The sequence below is a fragment of the Cyprinodon variegatus genome, unplaced genomic scaffold (genome assembly GCF_000732505.1).
Source record: "Cyprinodon variegatus isolate N-32 unplaced genomic scaffold, C_variegatus-1.0 Scaffold1168, whole genome shotgun sequence".
In the NCBI taxonomy this organism is placed as follows: domain Eukaryota; kingdom Metazoa; phylum Chordata; class Actinopteri; order Cyprinodontiformes; family Cyprinodontidae; genus Cyprinodon; species Cyprinodon variegatus.
In genome coordinates, this window is record NW_015151621.1 from 34581 (window position 1) to 54588 (window position 20008).

A 20008-nucleotide genomic window follows, 5' to 3' on the forward strand; every position below is an offset into this window, starting at 1 on the left:
ATCAGGGACCGTTCTAGCCTAAAATTTAATGCTTGAAATGTCATTTACAAAAGGGAACAAAATTATCACAATTAGCTTCTGTTTGATTTAGTTGTTTTATTAGCAGCCAAGCCAGATAGGGTTGTGAGAAAATATTGACTATTTATTATTGTTATTAACTTGTAGGGGAAATGAATTTCTCCAGGCATTTATTACCCAGACTGGAGCAGTCCTTATTAGGCAGTGCAGGCAGCAGGAAGTGGGCTGGGTCTTTGGTGCTTTGTCACCGGACGTAACAGATTGTATCAAGGGTGGGACAGATGGAGGGAGAGGGGGAAAAGATGGATTAGGAGACTGTTGGGAGAGCCTGGGAAGTAATCAAGGAGATGAGGGGGAGGAATGATAGAAAACTGGAATGGGTAGTAACCCACTGTTTGCTGTTCACTTTCAATCCCCTCTTTCGTGTTTAACTAAATTCATTTCTTAGTCGTTTTTTAGATGAGTTGTTAAACCGGCCTGGCTTCTGGTCGCCGAACCATAATCTTAAAAAGTGTCTGACCTATAAAAACTTGTCTATTATGGGATTAAACCTGCAGAGTTCTTAAATATAATATAATATTGTTTTTCAATAAATATTTTTCTAGATTTTTTCTAACTTTATATGCTTCCCTATGTACAGAAAACTGCCGTGTGAATGGATTATCACTAACCAGATTCTGCCTGCAGAAAGCATGCATAAATATTTAGCCGGTAATCTTGGAGCACGAGCAACTGCGTTTTTACCGTCTTCAGCAATGATGTAAAGCAGGTGGAAGATTCCAACACCTTGTTTTGTCTTCCGACACTCTGCACAGCTTCCTGTCTTTGTCATTCCCCATTGTTGTCTAACCACCTCCTCTCATTTTGGATCAAACCAAATGGTTTTTTCCTGCAGAAATCACTTTACAGCATGTTTGCTGTATTTCTTTACACAGTAAACTGAATGTCTGTCATTCTACACCACTTGAGTCTGCTCGGTTTTATGTCGAGTTAAGTTTGTTTTTGGTAGGACCTGAATTAACTGGCTGAAGGACTCAAGTGAGATGACAGGTGAAAAATGAAGCCAGACTGGTCCAGACGGAAACTGGTTTTGTTTAGAATCTAGTGTTTTTATTCAGTCATTTGCCCATCCAGTGTTTGCAGTTTCTGTTCTTCCTCCCTTATGCGTTTGCTCGTTCTGTTCCAGCTACTTGTCAGAGGCGCTGCTTTTAGCATGAACAACTTTAAAACAAAAGCTCAGACTTTGATATAAACTAATCCTGAAGGATGCATTGCTCCAAATCTTGAGAAGTAAATCAGTGAATGAATCAATTTAACTGCTGAAAGAAAACAGATCTTTAAAAGAAACAAGAGGATAATAAAAAAAGACAGGCTTAGTTTGAGAGTTTTGTGAAGGTTTGCTGTTGCTTCATCAGTCAGAAGTTGCAAGTAATAAAGATCATTGACACATATTTCATACTCAAAACACTTCCTCTGTTTACATAATAAATGGCACTCCTGAAATATGCGATGAATGCTGTGATCCTCATCCTGTTACACAGCGCAACAGGATGAGGATTGCTGATGATGTGTTGTTTTCGTCATTTGTTGAACGAATTTCCACAGAACCATCAGAAATTCAGAGGGTATTCAAAAGTAGGATCAGAGATCTTGATTTTTATTTTTTTTTTAAAGGTTTCTATTGACGTTTGCTGTGTTTGTATGTCGACATGACAATAGTTTTAGCCTTAAAGCGAGTAACTCTCCAAAGACTTGCATCCTCTGTGCTGTGCTCTGACCCGTTTCTTCTTCTCCTGTGTTCTGCAGCGAGTCGAGTATTTGCCAGGCTCGGGCCACTGTGATGATCTATGATGATGGCAGTAAAAAGTGGCTCCCTGCAGGCACTGGAGCCCAAGCCTTCAGCAGAGTCCAGATCTATCACAACCCCACTACCAACGCCTTCCGGATAGTCGGACGCAAAATGCAGACGGACCAGCAGGTACAGTTTTCAGCTTAATGTTTGACGGCATGTCTGGCAAACCTGTTGGGGATTTATTTGTTTACAAATGCTTCTTTTTGAGTGAGCTGTGCACATGTGGTTAAATTGTGTAGCCATGCGGTCCTGCAGATATCATATCGAAGTATGCAAATGTGCGGCTGTTTATTTTGTTACCAGGCATTCATTTATTTTTAGTTTATAGTGCACATCAGGGCTTTGGACTGAGATTAGATTCAACGTTTTATTAGAAATGATTGAAATTGTTTCTGCAAACACTGATCAGTGCAGAATTAAGAGGTTTTAAAGAACATTGCTTGAATTATGATGTCGGTTGGACAGCTACCCAGCATCATATCCATAGCACGGAAAATCTTTGTTATACATTTCTTTCATCCATTCTAAAGGCATGTTTTTTCCCTCTAGTAACTCATGTTTTTGGCCCACCATTGGTCGCATTCTTTAATCAAGATTTTGCCCTCTTCAATGCATGGTTATTAAATTTGTGTGATTTTTGGCAGCTGATAAACGTAAGCAGAGACATCTAATGCCCTTTCTACAACCTATTCTAGATGTATATTGATTTAAAGTTTTGGGGAGGTTTGTAGTCAAAGTTGTGTTACCCTCATAGCAGAAAAAAGGCCAGAGTTGCAGATGAGAGTTTAAACTCTGGAGCATGCAGCTCAAACCAACATTGCTTCCATCACTCAGCTAACTCTGCGTAAACCAGCATGGTTTGTGCAGAGTTAAGCACATATCAATGCCGCTCTGATCTACAAGGAGAAAAGAATAAACCAAAGTACCAAATAATAACAATTTATTTATATATTTCTTTTTTTCTCATATATTTCTTATATATTCCTGTATTTTTCTTTTATAATAAACACTGAGACCTTTAAAGGGCTTTAAAGGAAACAAAATGTTCACCAAAACAACCAACATCCCTTCTTTATCCAAGATTGCTGTGTCTAAGTTCAGACTTTGGAGTTTTTTGCATCTTGGGTTAAAAATCCTTCAGATAAAGATGTTTCAATGCCATTATCTCTCCACATTGTAGCTCCCCGGCACATAAAACTGTTCCAGTCAAAAAGCTGAGTGAAATTGACTTTAGGTGACTCTATTCTCCTCTTTCTCTACCTTTTTTGTCTTTTTTTATATATACCCCCTCAGCAACAAAGCCTCTCTCCTTCTTTAAACATTCAGCATGCTGAAGTGTTCCCTGGAGACAAGTCTTAAAGTGGATGATGTTTCCTGTGAGATAGTGAAACAGTTCAACCATTTCCTGTGACAATTTAAAAGGGAGGCTTGATACCCAGGAAGGTCTCTATATTTGTCTCTATGGGGCTGTGTAACTCTGCTTCCTCTGGTGGCAATTTGAAACAGCATGGGGTAAATTTGAAGACAAATATTGTAGCTTTTGCTTTTTTCTTCCTCTGTTTTTCTTTGCTATCATATTTTGGGTTTAAGCCTGTCTCCTTCAAGTATTTCTTGCCCTCAAGACACATGGAAGATGTCAAGGTTTCTAATTTCACCCTGACTAAAGCATTTTTCATCAGAGCTGCTTTGTGTTTTGGCCTCTTGATAAGACTAGCACTAGTTTTGAAAAACACTACTGTCTGCGGTGGGGGCTGACCTTGCTGGCCTTTGTTATTCTGTGTATGCTGCCGCCTATGATGTTCCCTCCGACGGGGTATCCTGTCCTCCCCTCTGCTCACTGGAATTCAGCAGCTTTTAAACAAATACTAAAATGTCCTGTCAGCACATTCAAGCAACACTCTGAGTGCAGAGCTTTTTCTTTTCCACACTAACGGGCTTCATGCCACCTGCTGAGTGGAATAAAACCCAGAAGTATCTGTTTAAAAAAATAGAAATAAAAAACAGGCCATCATGTTAGGTGTTAACAGGGATGATTTCATCAAATTTCTTTTTAAAGGATGTAGCTCCCAGATGCTACCGGGTTTTTATGTATTTTGGACGTTGAGTATAAGCCATAAAATATCTCAGTGTTTTTAAAGGGTGTTACTTGAGCAGTGATAAACAGCAGACAATAAAGGGTCGTTGTCAAAAGTTCCCTTAACTGTTTATATTTCTTTAACAAAAACTATCTATGCTTTACACTAAAAGCTTTAATTCTGCTTTTAAGTTATTAATCACACTTTATGTCTCATCACTAGGTGGTTATAAACTGTCCAATCGTAAGAGGGCTCAAATACAACCAGGCCACACCCAATTTTCATCAGTGGCGAGATGCCAGACAAGTGTGGGGGCTCAACTTTGGTAGCAAAGAAGATGCTAACCTGTTTGCCAATGGCATGGCGCATGCTCTGGAGGTCCTCAACTCGATGGCAGATGCAGGTAAATCACTTCTCACTCAAATTGTTTTTCATGGTCAGAATACATCATTCTACAGATGCCGACAGAACAGATGTTTCAGTTCTTTTTTATTTGATTATTCAGAGATGAAATAATGCTTGTGTCCGAACGTCCGCCCTAATCACTTTATATGGCACTATTTAGTGAAATTTCCCACATTGTATTGATCATCCACGGTGACTAGACAAGCAGATATATCCCAGCTTACTTTGCAAGAGCTCTCCTTGCAAAGCATCATGGGATTTGTTGTGACAGTGGCAACAAATAACAAAGACTGCGAAGGCACCGTGCGGGGAAGCGGCGTTACATGACCAACGGGAAGCGAAAAGTAGTGGTCATCTGTCCGAACTGTCGGTTAACTGAGTTCACTATAAAGTCCACTATATAGTCCCTGCTCTTTAAAGTGATTGAAGGATTTAGGGCAGATGTTTGGACACAGCCAATTCGATTTTTCACAGTATGGTAAATAGTTTAGTTAAAATAATCATTAACAGATTTAGTAATTCAATTTTCATTATTCAGAGTAAGCAGACTCTAAAACACACCGCCCACCGAAAGATTAACCAACTTAGAGCAATGAATGAGCATAAACTATTCAAAATGTCTGTATTTTACATGCAAGGTGGAAAACAATTCCCTTTGGATTTAGTTTTTAATTAGCCATTTTAGCCATATACAATTCATTTCTTTTAAGTTGACCTGTTTGATTAGGTACATTAATTACAGGGGGGGAAATTATCTTTTTAGGCAACTTAAATAATAATAAAAAAAAACATTGACAGATTAATCTATGATAAATGAGTTAATAGCTACAACTCTAGATTGTCTATTCAACTGAATCAGTTGAGCAGCAGTGTCACATGAGTTAAATGTAAATTAAACAGTTAGGTATGACAGAAGGTTGTAGCATGTTCAGAGACCTAATTTAATGTCTGTAAATTATGCATAGATGTCATGATCTCCACCCCACTGATCAGAGTTCTATATATAAAGCATTTGGTTTCTGCTCATGCATTTGTCAAGTGGTTAAGGGAGACTATGAATAAACTTCCAAGAAAGTACCTCTGACTTAAAGCTGTAGATAAAAATATGATAGTATTAAAGCTAATTAAGTTTTTGAAAAAAGGAAGAAATAATGCCCCTTATGCTTTAGTCATGTCCATGTTGTTGTGTCACAATTGGACTAATACAGACTTTATTGTCATTTTGTACACACAGGGTGTATACAAAACGAAATTATGTTCAGTACAGCTCTCAAGACATTTCCATTTCTTAAAGTGCAGCAGTGATAGAATGTAAACATAAGACTGATTTACAGTTTTTTCAACATTCAGCGCCCACCCCCCCATTCTAATTATAATGTTTGTTTCGTCTTTCAGAGAACTTTGCTCACTCTGAGTGTATTTTAGTTTAAGTAGGGTTGACTTGATGTGCACTCTCCCACACTTCATTTATTATCATATATGAAAATATCCCTACTAAAAATAAAGTTGTTGTAAAAGCATTATTGTTCTGCTTCACCTATTTGTGGCTGTTTACAGACTTTGCACACTGCAGCAAAAAGTGTTTACAGATAGAAAAGCAGATGGGATGACAGGATTATTGAAGTGCAATAAAGCCAATTTATCACTCCTATGAAAACAGTTTTCTAAAATAGTTTAATGCTTTTGCAGGTTATGCAACCCTCCCCCGCCCAGTGTCAAATGGACCTTCTCCCGAAGAGCTCGAACAGCAGCGAAGGTATCTTCAGTCTTCCTCTGAATCCATTCCCTTCCTATTTAAGAAATACACTTGCATTTTAGCTGTGCTACCTACAGCATGTCTGTTTGCTCCCTTAAAGATAAAATATATCAGCTTGTGACAGTCAGAATAATGCTAAACTTGTTTCTTTGCTAAAGATAAGCAGCAGGACTATGTGGAACAAATGATATTATCAGCTCGTTTCCCAGAAGGTTGCTTTCTACTCTAGTTGTTTCAATCGCTTTCCCCACCAGAGCAACAAAAAAAAAAAAAAAAAACACTCTCTGGGTTTATAGTCAAGCTGGCTTGGCTTTGCAGCTGTCCCGTTGGCACAGTTTTACACACAGACATATGTGGAGGATTTGCCGGCATTAAGCAGACACTGCTAAACCCTCAATCAACTCTTGAGTCAGGTTAAAGGTCACGCAGATAGCAAGCCCGTCTCATCTAGCACATGAGGAGGAACCTGTTGAGGTGGCTTCATGCATGTCTGTAGAGAAAAGGCTTTAACCTTCTAATCTCGTTCAGCCTGAAAGATGCACAGTGACCACAGGGAGTGTCTGTCAAATTAGGAGCTGCTCCATGTGCTGGCTTAGTGAGCTTTTTAAAACCTCCAACAGCGATGCAGGTGTAGGATTTTAATAGATGGTCATCATTCTAAACATTCATAAAATTTGTTTGTTAGAATGATGAAGTTTCTTTTAACAGGACTTATACAGCTTTAAGTCACATCTCCCCTGACGGCATGTGTGCGTTCTCTGCATTACAGCTATTTGCAGGCGCTGCGTGCATTGTTTTCTGCATGCAGCTGGGGTGCAGAGCAGCAGATGTTTGGTAATCAGAATCAGGCCACTTAGCCCAGCTGAGCATTTGTTTTTGCTGTAGGTTAATTAGGTTACCAAATTTACATTTCACTCTTTTGTAATATCCTATAAAACAACCAAAGACCCACTGGTGCTTCTCCTCTGATGTTAAAGTGTAATTTCTAGCCAGAGGCGATGTTATACAGGCTTGTGCAACAATCAGGAGCAAGACTAACACACTAATGAAAGATGACTCAACTTCTCTTTATTTAAATATCCAGTTTTGTGAAGGAATCATAACCCCATGTAATTTAATTTTCATGTTGCATTTGGCTTTTGTGATGTTTAAAGAAAGTGAATTGCTGCCTGTTTATAAATCAAAAGTAATGAGACCATTGGGTTTTGACAGTTTTAAGAATGTGCTGTGGTCAGATGAAGCTAAAATTAAACTTTGAAGCATCTGTTTGGCTAATTGTGTGCATCAGAACATTAAAACTAGATGCCCACAATATTTAAATGACGATTATTGTTTCAATATATAGCTTCTATCCTACAATTAAAAGGGATGCTATGATGCAGTATTTATATTACAAGTTGCATGCGGGAAAATTGTGCATGCTAATATCATTTTGGCCTGTTAACCTGAATTGGCCTCAATAATTCCAGATCATTATTAATAAAGGATACTATTTTGAAGGTCTATTCATACTGGCACAAACTAGCACAGCTTTAACTTAATAGTAGGTTTTATAGCATTAATGGCAACTTTCATTCTGTGGAAAACGACCTGCATTTTACCAAAGGTGTGTGTTGATAGGTTGGAGCAGCAGAGGATTGAACAGCAGGAACGAGAGCGACTGGAGAGAGAGCGACAGGAAAGAGAACGACAAGCTGCTGCAGGTCAGGAAACACCTGGTCTGATTGCATTTAACTCTCAGCTCAGCTTTATACAAGAATATAGTTTTCCTCATTCAGAGCCAGGTTACAGTAAATTTTAACACATTTTAACTCCATGATTTTTTTTTATCTGAGACAAACACAGGGAGAGTGTGATTTTTCTCTGTTTGAAATGTCTTGATTCATTTTCACATATTTTCTAGCTTTCTTCACACAGTTTTTACCTTTACATTAGTTTTACTTCCCCTTTTGATTAAAGTGGAACAAAAATGTAATGTCATAGCCTGCAGGTGTGGAAACTAAGTATTTCCACCTTTATTCTTTGACTGCTTTCCTGTGTTGGAAACGTAACATTTTTTAGTAGATTGTATTCGTCAAGAAAAGTTATTAAACCGTTATTAATGATTTCTCTTTCTTCTCAGCCCATGTCCCTGCAGCTCCACCAATGGCTCCTGGAGGTCCAGCTCCTCCCCCTGCTCCTCCACCACCCCCTGGGCCTCCCCCTGCTGCAGGCATCCCTCCTCCTCCAGGACCACCTCCCACAGGACCACCAGCACCACCAGCACCACCACTGCCTGCTGCAGGTGGAGGAGGAGGAGGTGGAGGAGGAGGAGATGATGGTGGCGGCGGTGGTTTAGGGGGGGCTGGAGGCTTGGCAGCTGCCCTTGCAGGCGCTAAACTCCGCAAGGTGTCCAAGGTTGGTGCCAGATGATATCATATCCTATTTTATTATTTTTGGAATTTTTTTTAATTCTATAAATGAAATTTCTACAGCAACCTGCCTTGATGTTTATGTTGTTACCATGACTACAATGACCATATTACAGTGTTAACCAGATGGTGACACACACACAATATTTAAACTTTAATTTAAATATTTTCTCTTTGCCGGACATTAATCCTGCATTTCATTTACCTCAGAAATCAAAAATGGTGAGAAGTCTGATGTCACTGAGGTGATAGTTTTCCACTTTCCCAACTGAAAATCACAAAAAACAAGGTCTTTTGTGTTCATTGCTTGGATATGATGAACAGTAACACAGCTCTACAAGCTAGTCTTTGTATATAAACAGAGATTAAACATCTCGTCTTATAAATGAGAGAAATCAGTGTTTGTGCGACTGAGCGTTAAATAAGAAAAAAAAAACAGAAAAAGACATTTCAATCACTGTTGACACAAGTAGCAGCCATCTGAAAATTCATTTTATTATTTAGGTTCAGAAGTGTTCATACTTTTCCATAGTATATGGTAGAATTGCCTTTATTTATGCTTTCCCTTCTCATAGTTTGTCGGGATAAAGGTTCCGTTCCCACTGACAGAGCCAACAATATCTGAATCAGATTTACAGGACACCTTTTTTGTACACCTGTCATGTTTCATGTGGGACTGGGTTTTGAGCTTGAAGGTGAAAACGGAGATCTTTAGCTACTTTATAACAAACTTAGTAACTGATTTAGTTAGCTAACTTTTAGCTGATGTCTTGAGAGTTTTCTTCAATACTTCAACAAAATGAACCAGTCTATCCTACAGCATACACCCTCACAACCAATCACTATGCTCCTGCTTTACAGCTTAGACCATCTTATTACAAACTCCCTCCTTTTTTTTCTCCCTAAAGTGTAATAATGCTCATTAAAAACATACTTTCTAAAAATTAAGATTTTTTCTATGAAAGTGCATTTTACAAGGGCCTAATCTGACCTTTTTACATTGTATTTAGAGAGTGCATGCTACTTTATTCGGGCACTGCAGTGTCTTGCCAGCAAATACTTAGTGTCATTTGGCTCTTTTCTCTTCTTAGTGTGTAGCACTTCGCTAAATGATATTCTATGGCCATACAGCCCACTATGTTGGAGTTATTTAAACACATTGAGATTTACATCCATTTAAGTACATCATCCTGATTTAAGAAACCTTATCTGAATTTTCTTAACTAGAAGAAAGTAAAACAATTCCTGAAAACAATCAAGAATCAAACATCTTTATTAATTGCAGGTCATTTATTATCATAGTGCAAATATAATACACAGACATGCAATAAAACATTTAATGAAAAAATTTAGAGCCCAAAATGTCATATCACAAGCAGTAATTTGAGATTTTACTCAAACTAAAACATTCAGTTTGATTTCATGTCAGAGGTTGTTTGTTTTTTTTCTTCTTCTTTCAAATACTTAATGGGAATACCTGGTTTCAGCTGTATTCCAGTCATCCTGAAGAACTGTTCATGAGGATGTTTTTGTTGTTTGCTGCCCTCAGCAGGAGGATGGTGGTTCTGCAGCTCCATCAGCCAGAGCCGAGCCTAACCGCAGCAGCAATTCCTCCATAGGGGGAGGAGGTGGGGGAGGAGGAGGGGGTTTGATGGGAGAAATGAGCGCCATTCTGGCACGCAGGTGGGTTGGGATTATGTTTAAATCTAATTTTCACAAAGGTTTCAATTGTAAACTTCTGTCCTGCTGCCCATGTTGGATATAAAATCACAGTCCAGAATATTCACAGGTTTTTGTTAACCGGCTGCAGGTTAAAAAAAACAAAAAACCTGAACAAGTATTTCCTTTTTCTATCAGGAGAAAAGCTGCAGATACAGGAGAGAAGCCACCTCCGAAGACACAAGATAATGTAAGTCTGCTGGGTTATTCCTGAATAACCAACACAATTTTAAATGATATGAAGCCCTGTAGAAGATGGATTGTGATTCATTGTTTAGTGAAGTTCCTGTCTTTTCTCCACAGGATGAGTCAGAACCCCAAGGTCAAAGTGGTGAGAACCCAGCCGTTTTATTCTTAGCATGCCGCCTACTTTCTGTCCAATATTAAGTAACAGTTTAGCAAAGCTCAAACCAACATTTTTCTTTTTTTTTTTTTCTCCTCTCTTTTAGATACACTGAGAAGACCTTGGGAGAAAGCCTCCATGACTAGGTAATCTTGGATTTATTTAGCTCAGTGTGTCATATTTGAAGTCACCTCAAACTCGTCATCAGTACCAGTCTGTTTATGTGTCAGTTTATCACTGGTTCCACGTCTACTTGTCTCTTCACCTGATACCAAGAGTGTATCAGGTGTGTGTGTGTGTGTGTCCAGAAGTCATTCATTATCATTCTAAGATGCACAGTGTGTATGTATGTGTTTCACTAACAGGAATAACTCCATCCCCAAGAGCATGGAAACCACTTCCCCATTGTCTCAACCTCCAAGGTACACATGCTGCTTCCCTTCCTCAACTCCTCCGCTCACCTCCTGCCTCCCCTTTTCCTCTGACGGCAGAGCAGGACTGCTGCGGCCTACACACTGTGTAGGCCGTCTTGTGTAGTTGATAGCACCATCTAATGGAACAGAGCACAGCATGCATGTAGTCGTCATAGTTTCCATCTTATTCCATCTTATCATATTATCTCAGCAAATCAAATGAGATGGAAACAGGATTGGGTGTTATCATAATTATTATCCCCTCACAAAACCATGCCTTCCTTTGATGTATTTATTGGAGTTTTATCTGATGAGATCAAGCAAAGTTTTGAAGAGATAATGTTGCCTTGTTTATTTTTTTTCAAGCAGGATCAAGTAAAAAAAAAAAAGTGGCATTTTAAAAAGCTCCAGCTGTTAGACAGGTTCTCATTGCATCATGCTGTGGAAAATTGTTTCCTTCTGCATTTAAGATTATTTGAGCAAAATGTAAAAATACCACTCCAATTTTACTTTGCTTGAAAAAAATATTTGGTTAAAATTCAACTCTGGATTAGCAGAGCTGATAAAAACGATTTCCTATAAGATTTACTGCTATACCTGTTGTGAAAAGGGATGTTATAAACTAATTCATCAGTGGGGTGAAAACAGATGCATGCATTTTAGATTTTTATATTCTCAAACATTTTCTTCCACTCCCCAATTATCCATTACTTTATGTTTGTCAATCACATTAAAAAAAAACAATGAAATGCACTGTTAGTTGAAGGGACAAACCTTGACAATGCTTACTCTGTTAATAAAGTGATAATTAAGAACTATCCTTAATGATACACTAACCTTCACCGGATCTTGTTCCATCTACTTATCCTTGTACCAAGATGCAAACTTCTAGTCTTTTTACTCCAACAATGAATGGGTTTTTTTTAATGCAGCTGTTAAACACTGAGATGTTTCTGCTTCTTGTTGTCTTACAGGACTAAGAGTGCAAGCAATAATAACGATGCAGGTGGAGCTGATGATTCTGATTTAGAGAAACTTAAACAGGTAACCTCTCTGACTCTGTAGGAAGTTCTTCACTACAATTTGTAGAAAATATTACTATTATTACATGGATAAGTGTTGGTTAGAAATATAGGAATTTTGACTTTTTCCCACATTCAGTGTTTTGTCTATCTCACTGTCCCTTCATCTATACATGCTTTCTCTGACCATACCTGTAGTTTCCGTCCAACTGTCCATTGTTCAGGGTGTCCATCAATTCTACTGTATGCCATTGTCCTTCCTTCCTTACCAATGTATGAATATTTGCTGTAAATTCACAGGGAACCATAAAAAGTCTTTACTCAAACACTGCATGAAAATTTTGGACATTTGACTCTGTGTTTGGAATTTTCTTAAATGCAATTTTAGAGAGGTTTAGTCTCTGAACCTTTATTTTGTCACCATTGATGTGTTTGTTGAATTACAGGAGATCTTGGAGGAGGTGCGGAAAGAATTACAAAAAGTCAAGGAGGAAATTATTGGCGGTAAGATAATTTAAGTCTTTATTAGCATGCAGACAAAGTTGTTTCCCCAGGACTTTTTCTACATATTGTTTCAGGAAAATATGGAACGTGAATATATTTTATGTTATGAACCAACAAAAATCATAATTTTTTTTAGCTGAGGGGAAAGCATTCATACTCTTTGCTCATTTATCCGGGACCGGGTTGCCTCGGCTGCCATCAAAGTAGAGCTTCCCAGACTTCTCTCTCCCACCAAACACATCTAGCTCTGCTGGGGGAAGTCAGAAGAGCACCTAGTAGGTCGTAACATGAACACCTCCTAAGTGAGGCATCCAGGGGCAACCAATACAGAAGTCCGAGCCACCTCAACTGACTCCTCTTGATGTGGGGGGAAGCAGCTCTACACCAAGCCTCTCCCAGATGACAGAGCTCCTCACCCTATCTTTAAGGGAGATGGGGTGCATCCACCCTGTGGTGAAAGCTCATTCCTGCTGCTTGTATCTGAGATCTCGTTCTTCATGATCATAGATGAAGATAGGAACCTGGACTGACCGGGAAATTACCTTTTCTCTCAGCTCTTCTCACAACGGGTCGATGCAGCATCCTCAATATAGCAGCAGCTGCACCGGCCCATCTATAGATCTCCAGCTCCATTCTCACCTCACTTGTGAACAGGACCCCCAAAAACTCTTTCACATCATGCAGGAGTCCTCTTCCAATCTGAAGGGGACAAGCCCTTTTTTCCAGTCAAGAACCATGTCCTCAGACTTGGAAGAGCTGATTCTCATCCCAGCTGCTTCACACATTTCCAGTCCATGCTGTAGGTTTTGGCAAGAGGTAGCCAGCAGAACTATGTCTTCTGCAAAAAGAGACAAAACCCTCTGGTCTACAAACCACACCCCTCTGGCCCTTGGCTGTCCATGAGGAACAGGATTGGTTACAGAGGACAGTACTATAAGAGTCCATCATATACCGGGAACAGGTCCAAACTCCTGATGGCCCTTAGTAAAGGGCTCCCAACTCTGTACTCCTGGACTCCTGACTGTACTCCTTGACTGCGTACTTGGTCAAATGGCCACAGGGTGAAACCTTCCCTTAATCTGAAGGTGAATGGATGGGACCCCTATGTCCACCGGGTTAAACTCCAATGCTAGACTGATGAGATAGGGGGAGATAACCAGACTCACTGCACCCTTGGCCTCTCCCCCGCAGGACACTCCAGTGAAGAAGAGAGTTCAGCCTCTCTCATGGGGTTCCAGAGCCCAGGCTATGTGTGGAGGTGAGCCTGATCCTGGCCCCTCATGGCTCCACCTGCAGGTGGTGGGTCCACTGGGGAATTGACTTGCATTACTCTTTCAGGCTTGGCCTGCCTGGTTCTAATTAGGGAGGTGATCTCACGTGCCTTCATCATGCTTTTTGGCTCTGATTGGATTTAGGCTCTTTTTCTCACTTGAAGATTAATATCTTCCTCTACTGAAGACTTTTGTAGCCTCAAAAGGCTTTTATTTTAACAGGACGCAGTATTTAGCTTTATCTACAAGCGTTCACCAACAACACTGTCCATGCTGAGGAAAAGTGTACTTATTCAGAGTTCAGGGCGATGGGCGATGTTGGTTCTCTCTCTACAAAGGAGTTTGCATCATACAGGACCAAAGACACATATTCCACATATGTACTCTGTTTTCTAAATGCCTTGTGGCAAAATACAAATGGTATGTCTTGTGGCTATATGCCACTGTTCCGTAAAAGTCAGATTGGTGCAGTGCATCATGTGTCTTGTTGGATTCTCCCACATGAGCTGTGGATTTCTGCAGCTCTTGAGAGTCACCAGGGCATTCTTCATGCTTCCAGATCAATGCTTTCCTTGTCAGTTTAGTACTGGGGTGTCCAAAGTGTGTCCTGGGGCCATTTATGGCCCTAAGAAGGATTTTTGTCACGGCCACAACAGAAATGCTTGTTTAGTACAAATTTGATCACGAGGACAGGCGATTTAAACAGATGGAAAGATAAGTGAAATTTAAGATAAAATTGAAAATATTAGGTTTAACACAGAATATTCCTTAGTTGAGTTTATTTTTAAAAATCATTATATTGAAGCATGTTTGAAAAGCAATATCTGACTGAATTTTTATTTATTCTTTTGTCACATTAAAGTTATTTCTGTGACATTTGCAGCTTTTTCTTTCATTAATTTATCAAATGTGTAAAACTAGTTACTTCCCTACTTCTGGGTTCGGGTTTGAAATATGACAAGAAAAATGTTTGAAGTGTTATGTATGATTGTATTTATTTATTTTCCTGTTTGTTTCCTTTTTGTTTTACAGCCTTTGTTCAGGAACTTCAAAAGAGAAGCACATAGTTCTGCTGAGTTGTCAGGTTTAACAGAGGGGTGTGATGCACAGTGGAGGCCAAGTTGCATCTTCCACCAACCTCTCTCCCATAGCCCAGGGATTTATCCTACACATTTTCTCTTTTTCTCTATAAATCTTAAACACAAGAAAGCATTCTTGCCTATTTGTACAACAGCCATATTCATTTCATGTCAAATATAACCCAGGGACTTCCACACGTCACAACCCAGCTCTTGGAACGATGCTACTTGTGTCCACTCCCACATGCTGTCAGATCCATTATTACTGATAAGGCACTCTTCAGTATTCAGGGAAAGTTTTAATTTAATTTGTCTTTACTAGTGGATCCTTTTTTTTTCAAAGTAGTTAAAGTTGAATTGGCAAAATTCGAAGACTGATCCGGGAAATCAAACTCTTTCATCTCCTCCAAGACATTGAACTTCCAGGAGGGACACAACTCCGAAGCCTTCCCTGCTGCAACAAAGAGATGTTAAAAGGAAGAGGAGGCATGCAAAAGGGAATCTATTGGACGAGTTATGTGCGAGGAGTATGTTGTAGTTTTATCCTTTGTGAGAACTTTATTTTTCTTTGCATTGCACTTGTTCCTGAGGTGTGTCTGTGCACCACACTGCCTTGATGGAATATTCTTTCTCACTCAAAAAGGATACGCTGTCTGTCGGCCATCGCAGTGGTTCTACTGTATACTGTGCTTCCACCAGTTGTTTTTCTTTCATTATGAAGATGTTTGTTTTTTTTGAAACATGAAAAATGGCCATAATGAGGTCAATGAATTTCGCCGTGACCAACTGCCTTGAGAATAAATCTATAAATATATATATCTATATATAAGGAAATATATATATTTGTTTTGAGGGGGAATGTTAGAAAAATGAAATGGTGTTTCTATTTTAATTAATGACTGGTGAGTGGGGATTTCTTTTTCCTTTTTTCAATTTTTTTCATATGAATTATTTTTGGGGTTTTTCTTCTTTTTTTTTTTTTTCTCATAGCTTTTTACACTGAAATATAAAGAAAACAGCTTTGAGACACTGGACAAGAAATGCCTTTATAGTCAAATACAGCTGCTTCTTAAAATGCATCACAATGTGTTGTCTTTTTTTTCCCACCCACTAAATTTTAGTTGGAAATTTAACATTTACTAATGGCCATACCAAATACATTTAAGTTAAGGTTGAATGAAAATAATGCTTTAGCTTGAGTTTCAAAGAGGTCTGTTCTTTTACGTAACTGTCTGCTTTAGAGCTTCATTTGTCAAAGTTTTTAGCTTCGGACTCTCACAACATAAGAATGGATTCATGACTCGGACTAATCTGTTAAAAAATGCGATAAGCAATTGTCAAACTTGAATAATATAATTAAATGTGTTCACTATAGTATGGAAGAGGATTAGGGCCAATGAAAAATTTTAAAAAGTAAACTGATTTTTAAGATTTATTTCAGTACAATATGAGGAAAAAAAGTAAGAATTCTGAATTTTTTGTCAGAATTCTGAGGGCTAACAAACATGTCAGCATCAAGCCATAGCCGTGTCTGTTTTAGAGACTTAACTAGCTCTCTGGTTTTAATCACCTCCTGCACTTTCATTAAGCTCCTCCATTACATAAAAAAAATAGCCTAATTCCTTCATTTTCCACCAATATGTTACTGGCCCTTCCAAAAACTAACATCTTTGTCAGTCATGCAGAGAGCTCCAATATCTCTTCCTTCATGGTGCACGTCTACATTAAGATCCAAAATTCTGAGATTAAAGTCAGAAACTTTTTTCCCATATTAAACTGAAATATTTAAAAATCAGTTAACTTTTTTTTTTTTTCTTTGCCCTAATCCTCTTCCGTACTATAGGGTGATTTATAATATAAATGTCAATTTAACTGGTGCTCTGATATTGCGTATTTTAAATCTGCATATTTTTTAAGAGCAGTGATGATTGCTAATGGGCTCTGGTTGCTGTGGCGTGGATTTTGTTATAAAGCCACCTATGAATGACATCAAGGACTTAATGAGTGTTTTTTTTTATTTTTTTTTTTTTATCAATTTTATCACAATAATACCGCAAAATATTATCACATATTAATGCCATATAACCCACCCCTAATCAATGTAAATTTGTTTTAGTAGAAATACCATTCATTTCAGGCAAATTCGTCCTTATAAAAGCAAAATGAAAATAAAAATGCATTCTAAGAGAAAGAGGGCTGTAACTGCTTAATTTGCAAATCGATTAATCTGTCGATTATGTTTTCGATTAATAATTGGATAGCCAAAGGTTCCTTTAAAAACCAGGAGAAACTAAAACTTTTCCACATGTGGAGTTCTGCAAAGAGCATTATTGACAGATGAAAAAGGTACTTTTAATCTTAAATGCAAAAGCATTTACATTTTTTTTTTTTTTACAATCTTGGTATAATTACTGCTCTAAGTGGGTTGCTCTGTCGGCTAAAGGCATGTTTTAGAGTCCCTATATTCCAATTAATGATAATTATTAAATTAGTTGACTTTCTTTAATCAATTAATCAAGCTGAACTTGATTGTTTCGGCACTAAAGAGTAATGTTAATCTCAAAGTGGATTAAAACCATCGTAAAACAAATACCTATAATAATGTTTTAGTTCTTATTTTGTCTCACAAGCTGCACATTAAGTTTTTTTTTTTTTTTTTTTGTAGAAACAATTTATAGGGAAGGTGTGTATTTTGTTGAAGAAAGAGGCTACCTGAGGAAACCATTCATTAAAGAACCTGTTCTTTCTTTATGCTCTGATCCTTGAAGAATTATAACGAGGAAAACAAAAATATATATATAAATGTGCAGAATTTTTTAAATGCATGAATGTAAATTTTAACTCTTGACTGCTGCATTATACTAAAACATTTTTAGTATTTTAAAAATACCCTGACCTGAGATGCATTTGCAAATATTTTTAAACTCATTTATTACTGAAGCACAATAAGGTTTTACAATAAATAAGTTAAGAGAACTAGAGTAAATTTAAAAAGACAGGGGCAGAAGAGCCAGTGTCCTTCCAGAGCTCCCTGGATGCTTCCGGAGAGGGAACACTCAGCCGCTTCCGCCGCCATTGCGGATTTCAGAGAGGAGATCAGCCGTAGCTGCAGCTGCCCATCGATGCTGTGCAGAAAACATACACAAAGGGGAGATAAATCCAACATCTTCACCAGTATCATATTTCGGAAACACAACTAAAACCACGCCATACTGATTTTTGTTTCCCGCCGTGTAGCCGTTTTCACTGACTGGCTCCGACCTACACTCTGAGTGAAGAGGTCGTTGCTAGCGCGGTGCTAACTGCCTAGCTAGCTAGCTAGCTTCACGGCTAGGATTTCAGGACTCCGGAGAAGCTCAAGAATCCAGCATGGCTCAAATCCTGCCTATCCGCTTCCAGGAGCACCTGCAGGTATGCGATGACCCATTTATAGCTGTGTAATCCAACATGTTTTCGTTATTTATGTTTCTGTGCAAGAATCCATATGACAGTTAGCTAGCCAGGCTAACGTCAATACCCGCAGCGAATGAATGACCTCCCCTCCCCCGTCTAGCCAAAGCATCCTTCATTCATCTCACTTATGCCCGTGAACTTCTTTCTACCATAAACATTTCATGTCCCATTTTTATTCTACGGTTGTAAGCAAACATTCATTTTTTTCCACGTAATGGTTTCCGTATGCGTAGCTTAATTAGTTGAGCTTCCAAGCTATTGCAGCCGAGCTTAAACCGTTAGAGTTAACGGTCCATAAGAGATGCTGAGTGGTTTAATCGTAAAGGCCGTTCATTTATTTATTTTATTTTTATTAATTTTATTTATTTAATTCATTTTATTATTTTTTTCTCAAGCAGTGTAATTTAAAAAAACTGTTAAAATTCCGCCTGGTTGTCAGAGTCTCGCGCGGGCCCTCAGTAGAAGAGAAGCACGATCAGCTGCAGTTTGACAGGACCTAGCGGCATTTAACGTCACACACTGAACGTTGTGTCACGACAAAGCATTTATATTGCACGTTTTATTTATTTTCGCCCACATTTCAGTCCAAACGTAATGGCCTCTGTGCGTTTTTGATGTGGAAACAGCTACTCCGTCAACGTGTCATCGGATTTTTACATTCATTCAGATTTTTTTTAAAGCCCAGTGCAGTAAAATTCAATCACTTCCCAGCTTCCGGCTCTGCTGGATTATTGGATTTGCATAAGAGCGCCTTCACTGAATGTGTCTGTGATTACAGTTGTGTTGTATCGCTACACCTTTTGGGTTAAACCGACCTTTTATTTACGTTCTTTTCTTTGATTTGTGGTGTTAATTTGGTACATCATGTTCTTTTGTTTTGGACAGGTTCTCATGTTATCTGGTGGTGTTTATGGCTGAAGTATTGGGGAATTTGTTAAATGCAGTTTCTCCTTTTTTTTCTTTCTTTTTTTTTTGTTTTGCTTTTGATGTTAATTCAACAGTTGTTTAATCCAATTCAACTCACCAGCATTAGTTTCACCAAAGAGTTGGTCCTAATCTTCTAAGTTATATTCAAACAAATTTGACAAAAAAAAAAAATCAACTCTAATTGGAGTAAAATTAACGTTTAAATGAAATTCTGACACTGAGATAAATGTAACTCTTACCCTGTACAGGCCAGAACTCTATGCAATGTGGCTTAGTTTTAATATTGATCTGTTTTTTTTTTTTTTTTCATATAATAACTCTGTTCATTATACTGTGAATAAAGGCACTTTTGTTTTGCACCTAATAAACGCAGGTATCGGTTTTATTTTTCATAAATGCCGTTAAACTTAACTAAAAAGTAAAATATTAATAAATCAGTCATTTTGCATAATTAATTCCTTTTTTTTTTACATGCATGCAGTTACCTGTTACATGCACTTTCTAACTTAATATTCAAAGTCCATATTTGATTTCATGATAAAGAACAACTAGTGATGAATTGCTTAAAATTATTCATGAAAAGATATTTAGCCTGAAAACCCCAGTTTTTAGGAGTTAACTCTGCTGCAAACTCTGATCTTGAAGGGTAACAGACCTAAATACGAGATTTAGTTTTTATGCCGAAACCAAAATAAAAACAAATTTGACTTCATAACTACTAGAGGTGTAAATGATAATCGTTTTGTATCGATGCATCGAT

At 38.2% G+C, this 20008-nt stretch overlaps 2 protein-coding genes across 8 annotated transcripts in view; both read left to right on the forward strand.

Moving 5' to 3' along the window:
* Nucleotides 1-16260, forward strand: part of vasp (vasodilator-stimulated phosphoprotein) — a 40697-nt gene extending 24437 nt beyond the window's left edge. The window contains exons 2-14 of one of the 3 annotated variants that reach the window (XM_015400974.1): nucleotides 1825-1996; nucleotides 4168-4348; nucleotides 6040-6106; nucleotides 7727-7809; nucleotides 8229-8503; nucleotides 10070-10200; nucleotides 10375-10426; nucleotides 10540-10567; nucleotides 10686-10725; nucleotides 10945-11001; nucleotides 11967-12036; nucleotides 12461-12518; nucleotides 14822-16260. In XM_015400974.1, coding sequence (XP_015256460.1) covers nucleotides 1825-1996; nucleotides 4168-4348; nucleotides 6040-6106; nucleotides 7727-7809; nucleotides 8229-8503; nucleotides 10070-10200; nucleotides 10375-10426; nucleotides 10540-10567; nucleotides 10686-10725; nucleotides 10945-11001; nucleotides 11967-12036; nucleotides 12461-12518; nucleotides 14822-14856 — 1249 coding nt within the window. In that variant the 3' untranslated portion in view covers nucleotides 14857-16260. Of the gene's footprint in view, nucleotides 1-1824; nucleotides 1997-4167; nucleotides 4349-6039; nucleotides 6107-7726; nucleotides 7810-8228; nucleotides 8504-10066; nucleotides 10201-10374; nucleotides 10427-10539; nucleotides 10568-10685; nucleotides 10726-10944; nucleotides 11002-11966; nucleotides 12037-12460; nucleotides 12519-14821 lie in introns of all 3 variants that reach the window. The other 2 variants (XM_015400973.1, XM_015400975.1) reach the window with 2 other exon arrangements.
* A 1664-nt stretch (nucleotides 16261-17924) lies between these two features.
* Nucleotides 17925-20008, forward strand: part of LOC107101887 (clathrin heavy chain 1) — a 25666-nt gene continuing 23582 nt past the window's right edge. For all 5 annotated transcript variants that reach the window (XM_015400969.1, XM_015400964.1, XM_015400967.1 and 2 more), the window contains exon 1: nucleotides 17925-18279. In XM_015400969.1, coding sequence (XP_015256455.1) covers nucleotides 18238-18279 — 42 coding nt within the window. In that variant the 5' untranslated portion in view covers nucleotides 17925-18237. The remainder of the gene's footprint in view (nucleotides 18280-20008) is intronic.